Source organism: Terrapene carolina, unplaced genomic scaffold (assembly GCF_002925995.2).
Source record: "Terrapene carolina triunguis isolate 2854851 unplaced genomic scaffold, T_m_triunguis-2.0 Scaffold68, whole genome shotgun sequence".
Taxonomy (NCBI): domain Eukaryota; kingdom Metazoa; phylum Chordata; order Testudines; family Emydidae; genus Terrapene; species Terrapene triunguis.
In genome coordinates, this window is record NW_020664419.1 from 55,761,904 (window position 1) to 55,784,791 (window position 22,888).

Below are 22,888 nucleotides of genomic sequence, written 5' to 3' on the forward strand. Positions count from 1 at the left end.
GTGATCAGTTTGTCACAAAGGTGATGCCTGGAGATAGGGAAGTAGCCATGTGCTATGCTTCCCATAGAAGACTCCCTCCCCCATATTGAATTTTTGTTTAATTACATAGTTATTGGGATTTCAGTGAAACCTCTTTGTAAAAGTTTTACAGGTATTTTGTTTAAAAGATTAATAGCTTCATGATAAATACATAGTGCAGCTTCCTTTCTGGATAAGAAGGGACAGTAAGGCAGCCTCAGTTTGATGTTTGTGAGTGGAGTCTTTAGCCATCATCAATAGTGTGTTCTACAATAAAACAGAATGTAAATGCATGATCATCAGTCACTGTGTGATTCTGTAGGCATTGATCCTGGGTATTACAAAACTGAGTTCCAAAGAATTAAGGTTCAAGATATACAGTCACCGACTGAATGATGGTGTTTCCTACTAGCATTCAGGATGCATGATTTCTGGTTCCAGAAGAGGCTTTCATTTGACACATTCCTGAAAGTTCCTGTTCCACTGGACAAACGGAGGCTGTAAATGGGGATGGATGCAGCTGGACCCAAGAGCTACTTAGAGAATGTAGAAGAATGAGGAGGAAAGGGGGTGAAAACAAATCCATGTAATATGATGATGTGCAATAAAACCTGTGGTAGAAATAAAACTAAACTAAAATTAATTGCTTTCTCACTCTTCCAATATCTTGATGACAGAATGTTCTGTCAGATGCATGAATGTGTTGTACACAAACCACTATTTTTGCTAATATGGAAGATATACAGATGTTGAACAACTAATCAGGAAAGCATTTTTAATCCATTCCAGCAAATAATATATATGCTTACCTCTCATTGACTTCAATGGGAATGCCATAAGTAGAAGGGTTTCAGTACTGGGCCCATTGTAACATACACAGGTGGATCAATTTAAAGAATTAAGACTGAAATTTCATAAGAGGAAATTTCTGAGCTTTTCATAAATATTGATATCTGAAGCTAATACTGGAGCCTAATCTACACTAAAACCCTTCTAGAGCAAACACAGCTTATACCTGCCAATATAATTGCATCTATACTAGGGCTTTTGCGAGCATAAAAATGTTGCCAAAAATCACACCCCTAATTGACGTTGCCACAGGAGCAAAAATTATAGTGCTGCAGACCTCACCTTTTATCATTTAATATTTTTCTTTTTCAGAAACATTTACAGACAAGTTCTGCTGCTAAATAATTTGAAGATTTTAGTGTTTACTTGCTGTGTCTAAAAATTAAATTAACTGCCTGTGAATCAAGTCTACTTAAGCAGTAGTTTTTGCTGAAAAGGTTACTGCTGGCTTGTAGCAATCACCTTGATTATTTAAGCATCCTATCACCAGCTTCTATGTTGCAATTTTGAGGATGACAAAAAATGGCAGGGGGAGTGAGTATTATAAAGCATTCATTTTATTGTATAATTGAGATATCCCTCTGGAGTCAGGGTGTATTTTTGTATGGTCCATAAATCATTAACCCTGACCTAGTTTTAAAGATACTTTGACTATTATAGAAAATTATGCTGATTCACCATACTCACTGGGCTTTCCTGCCTCTCTTCACTACCTCTCAAGCAAAACAACCGCCCTATCTTTGTTATGCTGTTCTCCCTGCAGCCACAAGTAAACTCCATATTGAACTACAGTTTTTCTTGTTTGCTCAGAAATTCTTCATTTATTAATCTTTTGATGTGTCCTTAGTCTTCCCTAGTAGTTTGATACTTATCATATAACTAAAGTGTGTGTGTTTAATAGAAAGAACACCAGAAGATGAACACAATAGTTCCAAAATGAAATAGCTGATATCAATCAATATCTGTGGGACAGACTTTGTTCTGCAATATAAACCACAAGTCTTCCCTGATTAGGAGGCACTTCTTACTTACAATAAAAGTCTGTCGTGTAGTTGTAGTTATGTCGGTCCCAGGATATTAGATAGATAGAGAGATAAGGTGAGTGAAGTAATGTCTTTTATTGGACCAATTCGGAGTACCTTTTCCAGACTTGAAGAAGAGCTCTGTGTGGCTAGAAAGTTTGTCTCTCTCACCAACAGAAGTTGGTTCAATAAAAGATATTACCTCACCCACCTTGCCTGTCTTGTAATACAAGGAAACACAGCAATTAGAATGCATATCTAAAGATATATCTTGATAACAGGTCATGCTTTCACTAAATAACTTGTATTATACAAATATCAGGGAATAGCCGTGTTAGTCTGTATCCACAAAAACAACGAGGAGTCCGGTGGCACCTTAAAGACTAACAGATTTATTTGGGCATAAGCTTTCGGGGGTAAAAAACCCACTTCTTCAGATGCATGGAGTGAAAATTACAGATGCAGGCATTATTATACTGACACATTTAGAGAAGGGAGGTACCTAACAAGTGGAGAACCAGTGTTGACAGGGCCAATTCAATCAGGCTGGATGTAGTCCACTCCCAATAATTGATGAGGAGGTGTCAATGCCAGGAGAGGAAAAGTTGCTTTTGTAGTGAGCCAGCCACTCCCAGTCCCTATTCAAGCCCACATTAATGGTGTTAAATTTGCAAATGAATTTTAGTTCTGCAGTTTCTCTTTGAAGTCTGTTTTTGGAGTTTTTTTGTTCAAGTATGGCTACTTTTAAATCTGTTATAGAATGTCCAGAGAGACTGAAGTGTTCTCCTACTGGCTTTTGTATGTTATTATTCCTGATGTCCAATTTGTGTCCATTTATTCTTTTACGTAGAGACTGTCCGGTTTGGCCAATGTACATGGCAGAGGGGCATTGCTGGCACATGATGGCATATATCACATTGGTAGATGTGCGGGTGAATGAGTCCCTGATGGTGTGGCTGATGTGGTTGGGTCCTCTGATGGTGTCGCTAGAGTAGATATGGGGACAGAGTAGGCAATGAGGTTTGTTACAGGGATTGGTTCCTGGGTTAGTGTTTCTGTGGTATGGTGTGTACTTGCTAGTGAGTATCTACTTCAGGTTGGGGGGCTGTCTGTAAGCGAGGACTGGCCTGCCTCCCAAGGTCTGTGAGAGCGAGGGATCATTTTCCAGGATAGGTTGTAGATCGTTGATGATGTGCTGGAGAGGTTTTAGCTGGAGGCGGTATGTGATGGCCAGTGGTGTTCTGTTGTTTTCCTTGTTGGGCCTGTCCTGTAGTAGATGACTTCTGGGTATCTGAAGAAGTGGGTTTTTTACCCATGAAAGCTTTTGCCCAAATAAATCTGTTAGTCTTCAAGGTGCCACTGGACTCCTCATTGTTTTTGTATTATACAGTGGCTTTTAGTTTACTCTTAATGCACCTTATTTTCCTGTTAAGTCCTTAGATGTGTTTATTTGGTAAGGGAGACTGAAAATAAGCATGTAATCTCTTCCCAATTTAATTAAAGTAAGTCCTCCTTTTATTCATGCTTTTACCACAGTTGCACAATTAATTCTGTGACACTGACAAACATAAAAAACCTATAGAAAAAGAGAGCTGGAATAATTAGATTAATCTGTCTCTGGGCCTTGGTCTGGCTCCTTGATTTCAAAGCTTTCTCTGTCTAGGCTGCAGCCGTTGGTTTGTGTGTCTTGTTTCTAAGCAGAAGTTCATACAGGTAGGCTCCGATTAGTGCTTAAGGTACACTGACGTTTATTCATTTTTCAGCAGCAATATCAGGCAGTTACATGATTGTAATGTCCTTTTAGATCATAGAAAGCTCCAGGAGGTTTTACCTTATTAATTATAATCTTTCAGTTTAAATGCTATAGAGATACCCAGTTATAGCATTTTGTGCCCAAAGTTACAAGAGCATATTACTTGAAGTCTTTGGGCCCATGAGCCTCGCTTCTTTGTCAAGAGGAAAATTAGGACAGTCCTAGAAAACAGAAAGAAACAAATGAAGAGAAGTAAAAGATGGAAAACTCCTGAGGAGCTTTAACCAATATATATGGCTTGAAAATGTTCAGTTGTGTACATAGCTTATGGTATGTTGCATATTTGTTTGGTATAATGAGATGATAAACAGTACTATTCAGGATCATATGGAGACAGCCTGTGTTTGAACTTGAACAAATGGTCCTTGTAAAAGCAACAGAACTGTTTTTTCAGCAGAGAATGTCATGTCCTGGAGGTCTTTCCTTGATTGCTTAGGCTTTATATTCCTCTTTCATAACAAGAGACATCAAGCAGCTGTCCATGGGCAAGTCTCCAGGCCGCAATGGCATTCTACCTGAAGTGTACTAATGTGGAGGTGCCATATGAGAAGCTATAAAAACAAATACACCTACCCGGTAGAAATCAAGTCAATACTAGCTGAACACTGATCTGTTGAAGCAACAGGAGAGAAGAATCCATCCATAACAAGAGATAAGAACTCAGGCCTTTAATGTTAGAAGCCCTGGTCCCAGAGAGCCCTGCTTATCCTATATCCAGATTTAATACACAGGAACATTTAAATTAAACCTTCTCCACAGAGGTTTGCCACCTTCCTTATTCAGTCTTAGGGCTGGTATACACTGAAAGTTACATTGCTATAGCTACATCTCTCAGGGGTGTGAAAAATCCACACCCCTGAGAGACGTAGTTAAGCCAACCTAACCCCCAGAGTAGATAGCACTAGGTCAAAAGAAGAATTCTTCTTGACCTAGCTAATGCCGCTCAGGCAGGTGGATTACCTATAGCAATGGGAGAATCCCTTCTATTGCTGTAGTGAATATCTACACTGAAGTGCTCATAGACTTTAAGGTCAGAAGGGATCATCGTGATCATCTAGTCTGACCTACACATTGCAGGCCATCCACCCACTCCTGAAATAGACCCCGAACCTCTGGCTGAGTTACTGAAGTCCTCAAATCATGATTTAAAGACTTCACGTTACAGAGAATTCACCATTTACACTAGTTTAAACCTACAAGTGACCCATGCCCCATGCTGCAGAGGAAGGTGAAAACCCCCCAGAGTCTCTGCCAATCTGACCCAGGGGAAAATTCCTTCCCAACCTCAAATATGGCAATCAGCTAGACCCTGAGCATGTGGGCAACACCCACCAGGCAGATACCTGGGAAAGAATTCTCTGTAGTAACTCAGAGCCTGCCCCTTCTAATGGCCTGTGTCAAGTCGTTGGGGATTTTTGCAACTGGCATTCGCCGATTGGCCATATGCCATTGTAGGCAGTCCCATCATACCATCCCTTCCAAAAACTTATCAAGCTCAGTCTTGAAACCAGTTAGATTTTTGCCCCCACTGCTCCCCTTGGAAGACTGTTCCAGAACTTCACGCCTCTGATGGTTAGAAATCTTCGCCTAATTTCAAGCCTAAACTTGTTGATGGCCAATTTATATCCATTTGTTCTTGGGTCCACATTGGTGCTTAGCTTAACTAACTCCTCTCTCCCCCTTGTATTTATTCCTCTAATGTATTTAGAGAGAGCAATCATATCTCTCTTCAGTCTTCTTTTGGTTAGGCCTAACAAGCCAACCTCTTTGTCTTCTCTCATAAGGTAGGTTTTCCATTCCTCAGATCATTCTAGTAGCCCTTCTCTGCACCTCTTCCTGTTTGAATTCATCTTTCTTAAGCAGGGGAGACCAGAATTGCACACAAACTATTCCAGATGAGGTCTCACCAGTGCCTCGTACAATGGTACTGACACTTCCCTGTCTCTACTGGAAATACGGTGCTATAGGGCCACAGCTGTGCCACTGTAGCATTTTAAGTATACACATAGCCTTAATTTATTAGTGGAGATTCTGCTGCAGCTTCCCCCTTAGACGAAACAGTAATGGTTACTAGAATAATTGTGTCCCATAATGTGTATTATGGGAAGTGCAGCGTCTTTCAGGCACGCTGACATCATTTTTTTCTCAGACTGTTATTTCCAGGAACTGATTCCACTGCAGATTATCTCCTTTTTGTCTGGTATCATCTTGTACGTTTCTGCCACTTTTTCTCAACAGTGAGGTCAAAAGCAGCATTTTTTTTCCTGTAATTAGTTCTTTCTCAGAAGGAAGAAGGGATGGGAAATTCAGGAGACCTCTTTAAAAAGCCTCAAGACCCAAAATGCCTGAAAAATACAACATAAGGAAATATTTCAAGAGGAAACTCTGGAAATGATACTTGTAAAGTCAAGGGATGATCAAGCATCAGTAAACTTATTTGTACATTTCTATGGGGAAGGGACTTATTTGTGGGGGAGGAAACATCCTGTTCCAAAAGTAGTAAGTCCTGATTATGAAACTGATCTCCTTTTTTTTCCTGTGTAGGTTTTCATGTTCAAAATTGGGGTAGTTTAATCTAATTCAGTATTTCCAACTCTCACTATTTGATCATGACTCTAATAATTTTGGGAGGTGTTGTTTACCTGTCTCTTGAAAACGTGATGAAAGACTGCCAACTCCTGAATTTTACCTTCTTCAAAATGGCCACTGTCGTCTTTTTAATGTCAATGGGTCTGTTATGAGCTTGGTGAAAACCTGTTATGGATTGAACTAAAACTGTATTCACCTTGATGTGTGAACATGCCCTTCACTGAAGATAGTTGAAGAAAATACTTAGAGGGGGCACACCTAAAACAAGTCCTAATGGAATCTGCCCAGAAACTAGCACCAGGTGGGTGGAGGGTTCCACTGGATACAGTGACCAAGTGTGGGAGGGGAGGTAGGTGGGAGAACACACACAAACTGGGAACAGACAGCTCAGCTAGAGGGGCAAGGCAAGAGTGAATAGCAAAAAAAGCCAAGCACAGCTTGAGTACAGTGTGACCATGGAAAAAGAGAGAGAACTTCCGAGTTTGTTGGCTGAACACGCTTGGGGCTCTAAGCTAACAAATTGCTCCCTTTGTTCTTGATTTCTCGTGCATTTGGAGAAGCAGGACTTTGTACATTCTTGTAAATAAACAAGATTGCATAAAAGAAAATACCAGACTCCATCAATTTCTACTTCCAACTGGCACATCCCCAGGGCCCCAGAATTTGACTGGTTGAAAAGGGGTTGAAAATGGGAACAGGTCTGAAGCCAGCAAGATGGCTGCCATTTCCCTACAGTCTGTCTGCATATGGAAGTGAAGGTGCCCTTTATAAAGTTGGCTGCCACTAATTCATAATTGAGGTTTGGTGTGCTGGATGAACCCTGAACTAATTGTATCACCATTTTGTAAAATAGGAAAAACATTGGAATTAGGTGGAGAGCTGGCTGAAACTTGGGTTTTCTGATTCATGGGAAATTTCAATATGGTGAAATTTGCGTTCTGATTTGGAACAAAACCAACCAATTTTACAAAAATTTCCCATGAACTGGAAATTTAAAAAAAGATGTTTGGGAAACATGGTCACATGGTGTTTCCGAAAGGAAGTATGCTCCCTTGGACCCAACAGCTGCTGGCTGAGACTGATAAGAATCAATTTCAGTCAGCAGCTGCCAGGGCGGTTGGGGTCTGCAGCTCCATGGCAGCCCTGCTATGTGGACTGTCCTGAGGCCAGAGACCCCCAGCTTCCTGGGCCAGCTGGCTCATCAAGCTACAGGAGTCTGACAGCACAGGAAGACAGCTGGCCTGGGATTCTGGAAGCTCTGGGGTCCCTAGTCCCAGGACAGTCCACATGGTTGGGCTGCCCCAGAGCAATGAACTCTGGTAGCCCAGAGTTCCTTGCCCTAGGGCAGTCTGCATGCATCCAATTGAGCGCTTAAGCTTTTCTGCCTTTTAGTTGCCAGCATATAAAAGCAATACAGATTGCAATTTTATGTGCAAAATGAACACCACCATAAGACAGAACCTCAAACAGCAGAGCTCAAACCTATTAAAATGCTGTGTTCTTGCAGATCTTGTCAGACAGATGGGGCAGATGTGCTTCAATTGAACAATAAAGGAATAACAAAAACCAACAAATGTGAAGACTATCTCACAGAACATTTATACAATGATACTGACTGTTGCTGTGTTAATAAGCAACTGCATTAATACATATACACAAAATCTTTAACCAGATTTGTGTATTTATAATTTATAAAAACTTAATTTCTTTGGACAGAAACCATAATGAGCTGAGACGAACATATCTCCAGTGTTTACAGTAAAAGAGGTTGGGAAGTGAAGCACAATAAATATTTAAGTTCCATAATCTTGTAATTAACCGGAAATATGACTACCTGCCAGCTCTAGTTGAAAATTATAAAAACACAGGATATATAGAGAATCTCTGCATCATTTTCTTCTCATTAAGATTTAAAGGAATTACATTTAACAATTAAAGGCTAGATAAGCGATTAATCACTCAAACTGGTAGATCTGGGCCAATTTTACTCTGGTTTAGCTATCTGTCTATAGAGAGTCACTACAGCTGGTGGTGTATTTTTAAGATGGCTTATATATGACCTTTTCTGGGAGTAACAAACTGAATCATTTAAGAGAAATATTCCATGAACAGTGTCACTGAATGCTGTAACTGATGGTAAAATAACATGTCCCAAACATAGATGTTACAGCATTCCAGGAAAAATTCAGCATAATTAACTATAAAATTGAAATGAAAACCAGTCAAATAATAATTTTGGGTTCAGTGCTGCTCCAGTTGAAACTGCTGGAAATACTTGCGCTGAGTCAGTGGGAGCCGGCCATTAGTGTGTACTAAAATGTTAGGTGTATGAAACGCAAACAATAAATCTAATGAAATCTTGATATGCTATCATTATGCGTATATGCCAGTGCTGTTTAGTGTTTGATGCAACTGTCATTAGAGAGAGCAAAACATGTATTGTTTGGGTTTCAAAATTTGTTGGCAATCATTTTTTTCTCTCTTGCAGTTTTAAACATTAGGTGTTAGACTTTCTGTTTCCCCAAAAACAATTCCCACCTCCCCCATGTCAAGTAGTACAAAATAGGTTTTATATTAGGCCCCCTCTTGCATATGTGTATGCCTGTGTTTAACTAGAAGCATGTGAGTAGTCCCATTGATTTACAGGTGCAGGGCACTAATTTGTACATTTTCTGGATACATTGATATTTACTGTACCAATTAAATTAGGAACAATAAATATATAGGGGGGGGTTACATTTATTGTGACATAGATTAACACCATTTGAAGACAATCAGTATACTTTGAAACTGGATTAGATAGGACTTTAATTGGTTTAGTAAAAGATGTGTTTATAATTTAACACAAGAAGATCACTATTTAATCCATTCTTATGAGGTTGTATTAAGGCCCGTGGTCTTTGCTTTTCTCTACAGTTGTTGGATCCGTTATATCTTGAAAATTTTAAGCACAATGAGGGTTACACCTCAGTAAATTTCTTGAGGCTAGAGCGAAGACCAAGGCTTCTCAAAGCTTGTTTTTAGGATCTTGAGAGACTGGTAAGAGATACTGACTTAGCTCCAGGAAAAGGTGTGCTGTATCTTGCATACTGTAATTTGGCTTTGCTGAGGATAAACTCCCAGAGGAAGGTAACATTAAACCACACTAAAGTACTGCAGGAGAGGAGGAGAAGTAGCATGATTGAAAATGAGGCGGGAGCTGTTAATAACGGAAAAGAAATGCACTGCACATCTGAGGCGCGCACACAATGTATATTACACACTAAAAGCCTTATTACTAGCCCCTGGAGCCAGTTTTTCCGGATGTTAAATACTAATGCAAAATGCATTAGTTCTTGAGAGTTAGTCCATTGGACTGCTAGGAGCTAGGGATTAACAAAATCCCTTCCCTTATTTCTCCCCTCTCGCCCCACACACACAATTACAATGGCTAAGTCAGAAATAAACTGCACATCAGCGCCATTACAAGGTTCACTCTGCTTTGAGCAGTTTCCAACCTCTGTCTGCTGGGTTCCCTCTTGTGATGAATTGGTGGAATGGTTACCATATTCTGTATCCCCCTCTATCCATTACCCTGTACAATTGCTACTCTGTCCTTTCTTCTTGCCATTCTCTGTCTCTCTGCTGTCCTCAGTCTGTTCTTTTCCTGCTCATCTTGGTGTTTTTGTTTTGTTTCTCCTTTTTACTTTCTATTTTATAATTTTAGCTTGCAACTTTTAAAGCTCCATCTCTACAGTGGACTTCCCTCTACCCACCCCTGAGCCCCATTCACCCAAAATTTACATGCTGCTTGGGAGAGAAGAGAGGGGCATGCCAGGGGTGGTCATTGGTGGTTCTATGGAGCCAGGGAGCTGCTTTGAGCCAGGGAGCTGCTTCCTGACACAGGAGCATATCCCATGGCTAGTTGCTTTAGGGCCCAACAGAAGAGCAGTAGGAAAGGCACATAGTTTTCAAAGAGCTACCAGATACTTTAACTGCAACAGTGTTTGCAGTGGGCACGTTGTATTGGGTTGCTTTCTCTTTGCCCCTTCCCCCCCCCTTCAACACACACCTGAAACTAATCTGGACACTTGCCTGCCAGATTAGGAAACACTGCTTTAGAATCAACATTACTTTGGGTTTTGATTTGTCAAGTTTGGTATTCAGGCAGTAATGGTGACTGAAAAATATGGATATATTGAGTGGGGGTTGGGGACTGATCTCACCTCAGGGTTTCTCCATGGATTTGTTTCCAACCTCAAGTCCTGCTTTATAGTCTGGCTACTACCATGTTGTTTAAATACCTTGGTCTGCAAAAAATATTTTTAACACAGGCTGATCATATTTAGTTCCATATGAAAGGTTACCTGAAGGAAAACAGGTCTGAGTTCTGTGAAGTGATGGGCAAGCTGCATCAGAATCGCTCTGGGCTACTATAAAGCAGGATTGTTAACTTTTAGCGGTAATGTGCCAAATAAAGCAATGAAAGTAGTTTAGAATTTTTTAGAAAGCTTTTACTGTGTTTCAGACCAATGATTTACAATATGTTGCAATACATCATGTATCTTTACGTGGTGTACTATAAACTGTGTAGCTTGTAGTACTTGCTCTTTAGTTATCATAACATAAAATGCATTAGTCTGGATTTTGCAAAGACATTGAAGTAGCAAGCCTTGTTTGCTAGACTTTCAAATGGAAGAACCTACTTGAAGGAGAGATTTGGCATTAAAATATACCAAACTTTCAAAAGCATAAAGAATGAGAAAGATTGTGGTGTATCTGTATAACAGAGCTTTAAAACTGATATCTAGATATGGAACTGGATTCTGTTATGCCTTAGTTACCAAAGCTGATTGTCTGTTACGCAACATGAATCTTGCTAACCCTTTTCCATCTTTCAGGCTTCCAGAAAATTATCAAAAATCATCTTGCCTTTAAGGCTTCTAATAAAAATTGAAAAATGATGGTATAGGTGTGACATAGCTTTAAAACATGGGGACGGCGCGGGAAGGGGAAGCAAATGAAAAATGTTTGTTCCAAAAAGTTTGTTTATTTCATTTTCTTGGAAAGTGTACTTGATGGCATGTATCCTCTGGCTCTTTGGGGAATTTGGGTGTAGTATAAAATGTGTGTTCAAGTACAGTTATTCCTACAACTGTTTCACTGATATTTAAGTATGTCAGTGGCTCTGGATGTGAGTTGGTACGCCGCAGGTGATTTTCCTTCATCTTACATATAAGCATATAGTGCTTTTCACAGCTAAAAATCTCAATCTATTATGAGATTGGTTTTCATTTGACTTTTAAGCTAAGTGGTGGTTATCAGTTTACTCACAAAAAGCAAAAATGTGTTGAGATCCCACACTGTAGTTTAGCTAGATGCTATGATGATAGGCACTAAAGGAAAAATATTACATAGGCAGTTTGCCAGAATCTATGAATCTTTTACATAGTTGCTTTCCAAAGACTGCTGTACAATTGCCTGCAACTCTTGCACAGTTGCCACAATTTTCGTCTCACTGAACTGTTACATGGACAAATAACAAAGGAATCTATTTGAATGAGGCTCCAATTAAACTCTCCTGTTTTGACATACTTGCTTTCTTCACTAACCAGTGCCAAGTATTTCTTCTTTATGGGTCATAATGAAAGCAAAGACTCAGTGCAGAAAAGTTAAACAAAGCTGTTTCAGCTCTCTGTTCTGTGGAAAATTATGCAGTTGGTTATCTGTTTCAAAGAAGAACTACAATTACTGCTTGCATAAATATTTAGATAAAAGCAATAGTTGTATGTATTGAGAAACAAAGGCTACACTCATGATAGAAATGGATAGGATATCCTAGAATGTTATGTTCCAAGTGGTTTATTACGTATGTGTATCATAACAGTTGTAAAACAGTATACAATTTTTAAAAAGCATAATAACATTAATCCTAAACTTTAGCCTTTGTGTTGGCACCTAATTTCCTGATACTTCATGGGAATCACACTCTTAAATCACTTCTGGATCTCCTATTAGAAAATTTCTCTCCAGCTGTTGTCTGTCTCTGTATCATAGAATCATTAATTTTTAGTGTACAGGAATTCTGTCAAAATGCCATCTTCACAATCTTTATTGCGCTAGCTTTCAAATATGAATGAATGATGAATGCAAATTTCTGTGGAGATTTAAGTGCCTCTTCGTAATAATTTCTTTTTAATTACAGAGCAAAGAGATTGCATTCCAGCTTCATGAAGATTTGATGAAAGTTCTAAATGAGCTTTATACGGTAAGCACATTTAGTTAGCTTCTGTTGCAAGAACTGTTTGTACAAATCGATTTCTGCACACTGTAAGTGTCCCTTTAGATGGCAACCATTGGTTCTGAAATTAGGAGTGGTGCTGCACCCCTTGGCTTAAAGTAATAATAACAAACACTAAATACATGGTTTCCATCAGCAACACCCCTACTATAAAAATTGTTCCAGCACCGGTAATGGCAACTCGCAGAAGTAGAAATAGCACAGTATTTTTGTCCAGGCAATGTCCAACCAGTTGTTTTTCCTCTCAATGTGTTTAGCTGAGCTTTATACATTTCCTAAACTAGGTAAATATGCTTAGTGCACTGCACCTTATTTATCAGCTGAAATGTTCTGTCTTACATGCTCATTATAGCACTTCCCAATCATTCATAATTTTTGTAAGCATTGATCCTGGAAACACTTACATTGTAAGCATCAAATAGTCCCATTGAAGTCATACCACCATGCCATGGCTTCTAATGAATATTGAATTCTGTCACAGTATTAACATTTAACCGTGGGTTTTGTTTTAAGTAGAGCTGTCAAGCGATTAAAAAAATTAATCGCGATTAATCGCGCAATGTTAAACAATAACAGAATGCCATTTATTTAAATATTTTGGATGTTTTCTACATTTCCAAATATATTGATTTCAATTACAACACAAAATACAAACTGTAGAGTGCTCACTTTATTTTTAATTACAAATATTTGCACTGTAAAAAAACAAAAGAAATAGTATTTCAATTCACCTAACACAAGTACTGTAGTGCAATCTCTTTATCATGAAAGTTTAACTTACAAATGTAGATATTTTTTTTGTTACATAACTGCATTCAAAAATAAACAATGTAAAGCTTCAGAGCCTACAAGTCCACTCAGTCCTACTTCTTGTTCAGCCAATCACTAAGACAAACAAGTTTGTTTACATTTACGGGAGATAATGCTGCCTGCTTCTTATTTACAGTGTCACCTGAAAGTGAGAACAGGCATTTGCATGGCACTTTTGTAGCTGGCATTGTAAAGTATTTATGTGCCAGATATGCTAAACATTCAAATGCCCCTTCATGCTTTGGCCACCATTTCAGAGGATGTGCTTCCATGCTGATGACGCTCGTTAATTAAATTTGTGACTGAACTCCTTGGGGGAGAATTGTATGTCTCCTGTTCTGTTTTACCTGCATTCTGCCATATATTTCATGTTATAGCAGTCTCGGATGATGACCCAGCACATGTTCGTTTTAAGAACACTTTCACAGCAGATTTGACAGAATTCAAAGAAGGTACCAATGTGAGATTTCTAAAAATAGCTACAGCACTCGATCCAAGGTTTAAGAATCTGAAGTGCCTTCCAAAATCTGAGAGGGACAAGATGTGGAGCATATTTTCAGCAGTCTTAAAAGAGCAACACTCCGATGCGGAAACTATAGAACCCGAACCACCAAAAAAGAAAATCAACCTTCTGCTGGTGGCATCTGCCTCAGATGATGAAAATAAACATGTGTCAGTCCACTCTGCTTTGGATTGTTATCAAACAGAACCCATCATCAGCTTCGACATATGTCCCCTGGAACGGTGGTTGAAGCATGAAGGGACATATGAATCTTTAGGGCATCTGGCATGTAAATATCTTGTGACGCCAGGTACAATAGTGCCATGTGAACGCCTGTTCTCACTTTCAGATGACATTGTAAACAAGAAGTGGGCAGCATTATCTCCTGCAAATTGTAACCAAATTTGTTTTTCTGAGCGATTAGCTGAAGTATGATTGAGTGGACTTTAATGCAGGTTTTTTTATATATACAGCAGTAGTTAAGTGTGGGAGGGGGAAGGGTGTCGGGGCACGGGACGGGGTGAGGCGGGCTCTGGGTGCCACTTACCTCGGGGGGGCTCCCCAGAAGCGGCAACATCACTCCGCCCCCAGAGCTCCCATTGGCCGCAGTTCCCATTGGCTGCGGAGCTGGCGCTTGGGGTGGAGGGAGCGCACAGAACTGCCTGCCACGTCTCCACCTAGGAGCTGAGCTGGGGGATGTCGCCACTTCCGGAGAGGCACAGAGCCAGGTAGGGAGTCTGCCAACCCCCCCCCCTCCGCCCCAGGAACCCCTTTGAGCACCCCGGGCCGTCCCCACCCCAAGATTTAGTCAGGGGTATATAGTTGAGGTCATAGATAGGTCACAGACCGTGAATTTTTGTTTACTGCCTGTGACCTGTCCATGACTTTTACTAAAAATACACGTGACTAAAATGTGGCCCTAGTAATGAGCAATAAATAAAACCCATAAAATTATTGCAACCTTTTCAGTGTGAAAAAAGTGAAGGGAAGCAGTTGAATTTGGTTCAGTTAGGTGAAAGGTGGACAGGTACTGATCTCTCTCTCCTTTGGTTTGTTCTCTTCCTTGCATTTTTTTTTAATGAAGTGATCAGTTTCCACTTGTGCAGTTGTTAAAATTAAAATCTTTGAATGCTGACTGGCATTCAGGTACCCCCATGCACCTCTAAATTCCCTGAATAAGGAGAAGGATTAAAGTTTTTAATCCACTGAAAATGGTGTATGAGGAAAGGTTTATAACCTATAGCATAATTGATTATTTTATAAGAAAGGGTCATTAAAATTAAATGACTTTCCAGGTTTAAAAAGCTGCTGTGCTCAAAGATGGGTTAAAGACCATCAGAGAGAAAAAAAGTGAACTAGTTATTAGCTGAAATATCTAGTAACTGCCTCTTTGAGGAACAGGCATGGTCAGTGTAAATAAATTATGTTTTAGGATTTCTATTGGTTGAGTTTCTCAATAAGGACCATATCCTGTAAATAGATATGCTTGGGCACATCCCTGTACCTGTGCAGAGCCCCATTGATTTCAGTCGGGCTCCACGTGGCCTCAGGCATCTGCCCAGGTGTATCCATCTGCAGGACCTAATCCTTCACAAAGACTCCAGCTGGTAGGACCAGAAGCCGCCAAAGCAGGGAATTATCCTCCTTTAGACATTCCAGGCAAACCTTTCTCTGTCCCATAGTGATTGGTTGCTTATTCCAACCCTTCCCCTCTCTCCTCAGTCTCCTCACATCAGCTTCACTCCACTCCTCTCCCACCTCCCCATCACCTGCATCCCCCTGCCTTTCCTTTTCTTTCCATTTAGCTGACCCCTTCTAAGTAAACCCACCCAGAACAAAACTAACCAAAATCATGGCACTAATGTGATGTTTGCTGCCATCACACTGTTCACTCTGCTTGTGTGTTCTAACCCTTCCCCCACCCTACATCTGTCTTGTCTATTTAGACAATAATGTCTCATTGTTTCCTTGCACTCCCCCATCTGTCTGTGTTCATCTGTTGTCTCTTATTTTATACTTAGATTGTAAGATCTCTGATGCAACAACTGTCTTTTTGTTCTGTGTTTGTACAGCGCCTAGCACAATGGGGTCCTGGCACATGACTGGGGTTCCCTGGTGCTATGATAATACAAATAATAAATAATCATTAATATAATAATTCTAGCAAGCCTTAAAGAACTTTTTTAACTGCAAGTTACGTGTTGGAAAACTTTAATACTCTACCTGGTTATTTTAAGATCATTGGCTGGAAGCAAAATATTATTCCACATCCAAAGGAGAGTTGTCTTTTGAATGACACAAGACAGTACCATCCACTCCAAACATTTTAGCAGGAGTTCAGGCAAGCCTGGCCACTCATACTTCCAGAATGCCCAAACTATTTATACAGTACAACCTCATTTATCCCAAGGTTTTGTGGGACATTCAGAACTTCTTGATAAATGGGTTCTGTTGACTGGGGCTTCTCTATGGGGATCCCTACTGATTTTTGTTCAAAAATTTATAAATGGAACCTTTAAAAACTTAGGCTTGATCTCATGTGCAGATTGTTGAGTAACTGGTTCAGGAGTAGTTTTGGAAATAGTGCTATCTATACCAGATGCTCTAAGCTTTTTGTATTAGTGAGGGAGCCAGAAACAAAAGACAATTTCAAAACCCTTCATTGGAAATCAAGTCTTGCACGTCTTCCCGGGGAAGTCATTTTTAGCCTGTTCAGGGATGGCCCTCAGAGGACCTGATCTAAAGCCTGCTGTAGTCAATGGGAATATTTCAATTTAGAAAGAAGAAACTAGCCCAAGAGGAAAAATGGAAGAGAGGTCACAAAAGAATCCAAGCTATTTGTCACCTCCTATCGAGTATTGAAAAGGCTTATAATTTTGAAAAATAGCTCTTTTTGCTCAAGGGCATTTTAAGAATTTGAAAGTATGAGCCTATAATGAAACCCCAAACTCTGACCTTTGAGAGAGACTACAAAGTGATGTTGCTTCCTGTTCAATATGACAAAGCTTAGAACTGAAAAACGTAAATGAGATGAAATATCTCCAAAATTCAGGTACTCTCTGGAATACTAAAAACCTACTGATGCTTTATGGAAAACAATCTTTTAGAGATCATTATGCTGATTTATACTTTCTCTATTTCTCTTTCCCTGTTTTCATTACTATGGACGTCTCTATGAAAACAGGATTTTTGTTGCTTAGGATTTCATCTGTTTCTGCTGTTTTCATAGTCACTCTCTATTTGTGACATAATTAGTGTTATGATGTCGTAAACAGGATTGCGGTAATAAACAGCAGGAACAGATGTTCTTGGCCTCCAGTGGATACCCAAAGAACCATGTTGATTTTGGGGATACATAGATTCTGAGTGCTGAGTCCCCTTTTTTCCCCAAGTGGGCAAGAAGGGCTTCCCCAGAGGAATGATCTGTTGAAAATCCCACAAGGGAAACTTCAGTTTTCCTCTCCCATAAGCCCCTACTTGTGACTTCTTCTGGCCCATTGTGTGAAATATTCTTGTACCGCGTACATGATATTGAAATGATTAGTGCATACATACCTGTATTATTTCAAGACAAATGGTCTACGTATTTTAATTTATTTCAGTAAAATAAGGACTCAAATTCCCACTGGTTTCTGCACTTGTTCTTATATTATGATTCAAAACATTCTGCAGAAAATAATCAAATATTTAAACTTCATGGTGAAATATTGCAAATTCAGTACATTAAAAGTGACAACTATTTTAATTATGTATGTATTTTCCTTTTACTGTGCCAGCCAATCAGTGTTTTCATGTTTCCAGCACCCCGCCCCAGCTGCTTCACCCCTCTCTCCTGCTCCACTCTCTACTGTTCCCTCAATCAATGTAGATTAGTAATTAGCACTCTGAGTTTCTTCACAAGTGTATAAACTGTTGGCGCTAAATATCAGATCTGTCACTGCTGATGAGACTAGAAAGGGGGATATAATGTGTTCTGCAAAGGTAAATTCTGGGGCCTAAGAGACAGGCCTGGATGGTGTCAGTGTGTACCTCTATAGATTGTGAATGCTGCACTGGAACCTGAAGGATTGCCCTCATTAAGGTGTGTGTGTGTGTGTGTGTGTGTTAGATGAGGTGGGAATATATTTCCAATTCTTGCTGCTGTTTATGTTTGGTTGGAGAGACCAGTTTTCATATATTCCCAGGCCAGAAGGGATCACTGTGGTCATCTAATCTGGCATCCTGTATAACACAGGCCATAGGACTTCCCCAAAAATAATTCCTAGAGCATAGCTTTTAGAAAAACATCCAATCTGGATTTAAAAATAGTTAGGAATGGAGAATCCACCACAACCCTTGATGAATTGTTCCAGTGGTTAATTACCCTCACTGTTTAAAAAAAAAAAATACACCTTCTTTCCTGTCTGAAATTCTCTAGCTTCAGCTTCTAGCCATTGGATTGTGTTATACCTTTGTCTGCTAGACTGAAGAGTTCATTATTAAATATTTGTTCCCTGTGTAGATAGTTACAGACTGTAATCAAGTCACCCCTTAAACTTCTCTTTCTGCAAGGTTGGGTTAATGAGGCAACAGAATATTAGTTTATACTGTAGAGCCTCTTTGCAACAGAAAAGGCTAGAGCTTTAAAAAAATAAATAAACAAAATACTTCCAGGCAGGTGAAAACATAAAAAATCTTGGAATCTGTCATTTCCCACTAGCTCTGCCCATGCTTCATCAAAAGGCTGCAGACAATCCAGTATCCACAATCCATAGAGGTACACACTCGTAACTCCCAGGCCAGGCTTTTCAAGATCTGCCCAGATTCACCAAAATGAAGACACTTCTGTCAAGGTGTTGTGCTAAATAGACATTGTAAGCAGAGGACCACTTCTGTTTATTGGGTCTCATAACCCCCTACACCTTTTCTGCCCTCCATTTGACCCAGCAAAGTCTCTATTATCAACAGAGTCGTTGCCTGGATTCTCCAGAATCAAGGTTACTCTTTTGACAGATGTCAAGCTGTCACTGAAATGCTGAACGTCAAAAGAAATTTTTGTTTGTGAGTCTTGCTGTTGAAAAGAGCATTAATTGAGAGCCTCCAGTTGTGTTGGAGACATGACTGTGTACAGGGCCAAACTAAGTTGGCCCTGGTCTACACTACAAAGTTAGTTTGACATAAGCCACCTTGCGTCAACCCAGTTATTCATGTGTCAACACTTAACTTTGTCTCCCCCCGATGTAAGCTAACCATTATGCAAACACCATCTCCCCAAGAGGCGTTGAACCATGGTTGATGTACTGAGGTCGACACAGCGCAAATGTAGACACTACATTACCTGTGTTGACACAGCATTCTGACCTCCAGGAAATCGTCGTGTTCCCCTTGGCTCTTCTTGCAGCTCTGCAAATACTGGAGGATTGTACATCCTGTGCTTGCAATGCTCATGACAACAGTGCAGGGCTATGCAGGCTCAATGCTTCTGTCAGAGATAGTTGACAGCGACAAGTCCCACATGCACATCTACCGTTAATTAAAGACGTGCTTAATCCACCACGTAGTCGTCTGCCTTCACAGCACCCATTGTGGAGAAGTTTACCGGGTGAAAGATTTATGGTGGATGACATGTGGTGAGCTTCAGGTGGTGAAATCTCCATCCTTCGAGGTTTTTAAGGCCTGGCCTTGATAAAGCCCTGGCTGGGATGATTTAGTTGGGGTTGGTCCTGCTTTGAGCAGGAGGTTGAACTAGATGATCTCCTGAGGTCGCTTCCAACCCTAATCTTGTATGATTCTTCTTCTTCATGGTCCACAGAGAAAGCGAGAAATAATTCTCTTATCTCGGACCCCACTCAGTGTCAACCCGAGTTTGATTTTCCACAAAGGCAACAGACCCTCCTGAACCGGTTTTGTACCAGACATGGAATTTGTGCTGCAGTGGAATTTCGGTAGCATTTTAGAGACAGTCCAGTATGTCAGTGTGGGCAGCCACAAACCCTGATACACATTGTTGAGGACTGCAAAATGACTCAACTTTCTGGAGGTCTTCGTGCATTAAATATCATTGATAACACTGTGGCTTGGCTTGCCTGGCTTGCATATGCCAAATAAATAAATCAGAGTATCAGCTTTCATTTAAACACAGTAAGTTCCTCTAGACCTTATGGTAAGGCTGATAATCTTGAAAAGATCACCGGAGTGTAACACTGCTCTACAGCCAAAATGCTTCTGAAATAAATGTAGTCAAACTTTACTAATTCTGGGTCACTGAGAATGAAAATGATGCTTAAAATTGTTGATTGGCTCTAGTTTTCAAGATATGCTATTGGGTCAGTATATACGACCCTTGACTTGGGAATGGCGAAGGATAAGTGAGTTATAAAGGGAAGAGATCTCAATTTAAACCAAAAATGACTAAAATACATCTTTGACTGGATCTATGAATAAATCTATGATTAGGTTTGGACAGTACTTGCTTTTTAGGCAAAACAATGAATGATGCAATCTGAAGCTGGTATTGCGTCATACATAATATGAATTGCATCATGTTATTCCTAGAAGTCATGGATGATGCAATCCTAACGAAGCTTACATCACTCTGCTGAACAAATTGCCCTATATCAGCTCTAGAAATCATACAGTGTCGTGCTCTCTTATTTGTCAGTGTTTGATCTTGCAAAGGGACACATTTCTGTTTAGCCAAAGTGAGCAGAGATGCCTCGTACTTGTGTGAACAGTGCAGATAACTTCTGCTATGTTTGTGGTGAAGTGACTTTTGCATCACAAAAGCGCAGTATAACCACTATGGTTAAGAAAGCCTATCACCTTTATTTTGGCTGCAAAATTGGAGATCAGGACAAGAGGTGGGCCCCACACATATGCTGCAACACTTGTGCAACAAATCTTCGCCAGTGGTTGAACAGGAAAAGGAAATCTATGCCTTTTGCAGTGCCAATGATTTGGAGAGAGCCAACAGATCATACCAGCAATTGTTACTTCTGCATGGTGCCTCCAGTTGGGAAAGGTGTGTCAAAGAAGAAAAAGTGGACTGTGCATTAGCCAAACATTCCATCAGCTATACGCCCAGTACCCCACGGAGAAGGACTGCCGGTTCCTGATGCACCAGAATCATTCTCACTTGAGGCAGACGAGGAGGATGAAACTTCTGGTCCTGAACCATCAATGTCACAGGACCCACATTTTCTCCCATCCTCCTCCTCTGAACCACATCTCATAACACAAGGTGAACTGAATGACCTTGTCAGGGATTTGGAACTACCCAAGAGTAAGGCAGAGCTGTTGGGCTCCAGACTACAGCAGTGGAATCTCCTGGCAGGTGATGTTAGGGTTTCCATGTTCCGTGACCGTCAAAAGGATCTTGTCCCATTCTTCTTCATGGAAGGTGATCTTGTAGCCTGCAACAACATCGATGGTGTGATGGCAGCCCTCAACATCGTTCACGATCCAGATGAGTGGAGACTGTTCATTGATTCATCGAAGACGAGTCTTAAAGCTGTTTTACTGCATAATGGCAATGTTTTGCCATCAATTCCAGTTGGTCATGCAGTCCATATGAAGGAAACCTATGACAACATGAAACAACTTTTGAGGTACATAAATTATGACCAACATCAGTGGAAGCTTTGTGGCGATTTGAAGGTTGTTGCTCTCTTGCTTGGTCTGCAGACTGGATACATAAAGTACTGCTGTTTTCTCTGCGAATGGGATAGTCGTGCAAGAGATTCCCACTACATCAAGAAAGATTGGCCACTCCGACAGTCATTGGAGCCTGGGAGGAAAAGTGTTCAGCATCCACCACTTGTTGAATCAAGGAAGATTTTGTTATCACCCTTACACATCAAGCTGGGTCTGATGAAGAACTTTGTCAAGGCCATTGACAAAACACAAGCAGCTTTCAAGTACCACCGTGGAAAATTTCCAAGGTTAAGTGAAGCTAAGCTAAAGGAAGGTGTCTTTGTTGGTCCTCAGATTCGTGAACTTCTTCGAGATGATGCATTTGACCATGCACTGCGTGGCAAGGAAAAGACGGCATGGAAAGCCTTCCAGTTAGTGGCAATAAATTTTCTCGGAAACAACAAGGCAGACAACTACAAGTTGTTGGTGGAAAACCTCCTCAAGGCATACAAAAGCAACATGTCACTAAAGATACATTTTTTGCACTCTCATCTAGATTTTTTTCCACCGAACTGCGGAGCAGTGAGCGACGAGCACGGCGAGCGATTTCACCAGGACATTGCAACAATGGAGAAACGCTATCAGGGCAAATGGAGCCCATCAATGCTTGCAGACTATTGCTGGACAGTGACAAGAGATGCTCCTTTGAATGAATACAAGAGACAAGCCAAGAAGCGCCGAGTAGACACTGAATAGGACTAAACTATGTACAGAATAGTTTGTTGCCTTTTGTTTCATCATAAATTTTATTTATATAACCCTTTTGCTGATTTTTAAAGTGTTACATAAACAGGACAGGTGAAATATTATCATGTAAAGCAACCATAAACACATGAAAAGAACTAGGTTTACAATTTATGATTAAAACTCTATCTACACAATATACATATACATAAAATGTAAAAACTTAAATATCTTAGAAACAGTAGCCAATCAGTTGTTTTAATTGTCATATTTGAATTCAGCACATCAAAATACATAATAAATACACATTTTATCTCTGAAGCAGACGACTTCTCAAAAATTGTAGACCAGTGTAATTTATGCAGTGATGTCTGCCTGTGTCTGCAAACTGCCTGAAACAATAGCTTTAAGAGGTGTTAACTGTTTCATGTACCTCAATAGGCATTTGCTGCTCTAACTGAAAAACTGGGCACCAGGAATGTGGCTGTGAGCCTAGGGCCTTGGATTGCCTTAATCCAGCCTTGGCTATATGCAGTTTTAATAGTTTCAGAGGGACTGCACTAAGTGGTAAGTAAACTGTGTTTAAACCTGGATTTAGAATGATCCTTTTGGTGCTTCTCCACTCCAATCAAACCATTTGGCAGAAGTTA

The 22,888-nt window shown here is 40.2% G+C and overlaps 1 protein-coding gene across 2 annotated transcripts in view; it reads left to right on the top strand.

The window, feature by feature from the left end:
- SRGAP1 (SLIT-ROBO Rho GTPase activating protein 1) overlaps positions 1-22,888 on the top strand; it is a 245,631-nt gene that overhangs the window by 132,636 nt on the left and 90,107 nt on the right. For both annotated transcript variants that reach the window (XM_024205093.3, XM_024205094.3), the window contains exon 4: positions 12,476-12,538. In XM_024205093.3, coding sequence (XP_024060861.1) covers positions 12,476-12,538 — 63 coding nt within the window. The remainder of the gene's footprint in view (positions 1-12,475; positions 12,539-22,888) is intronic.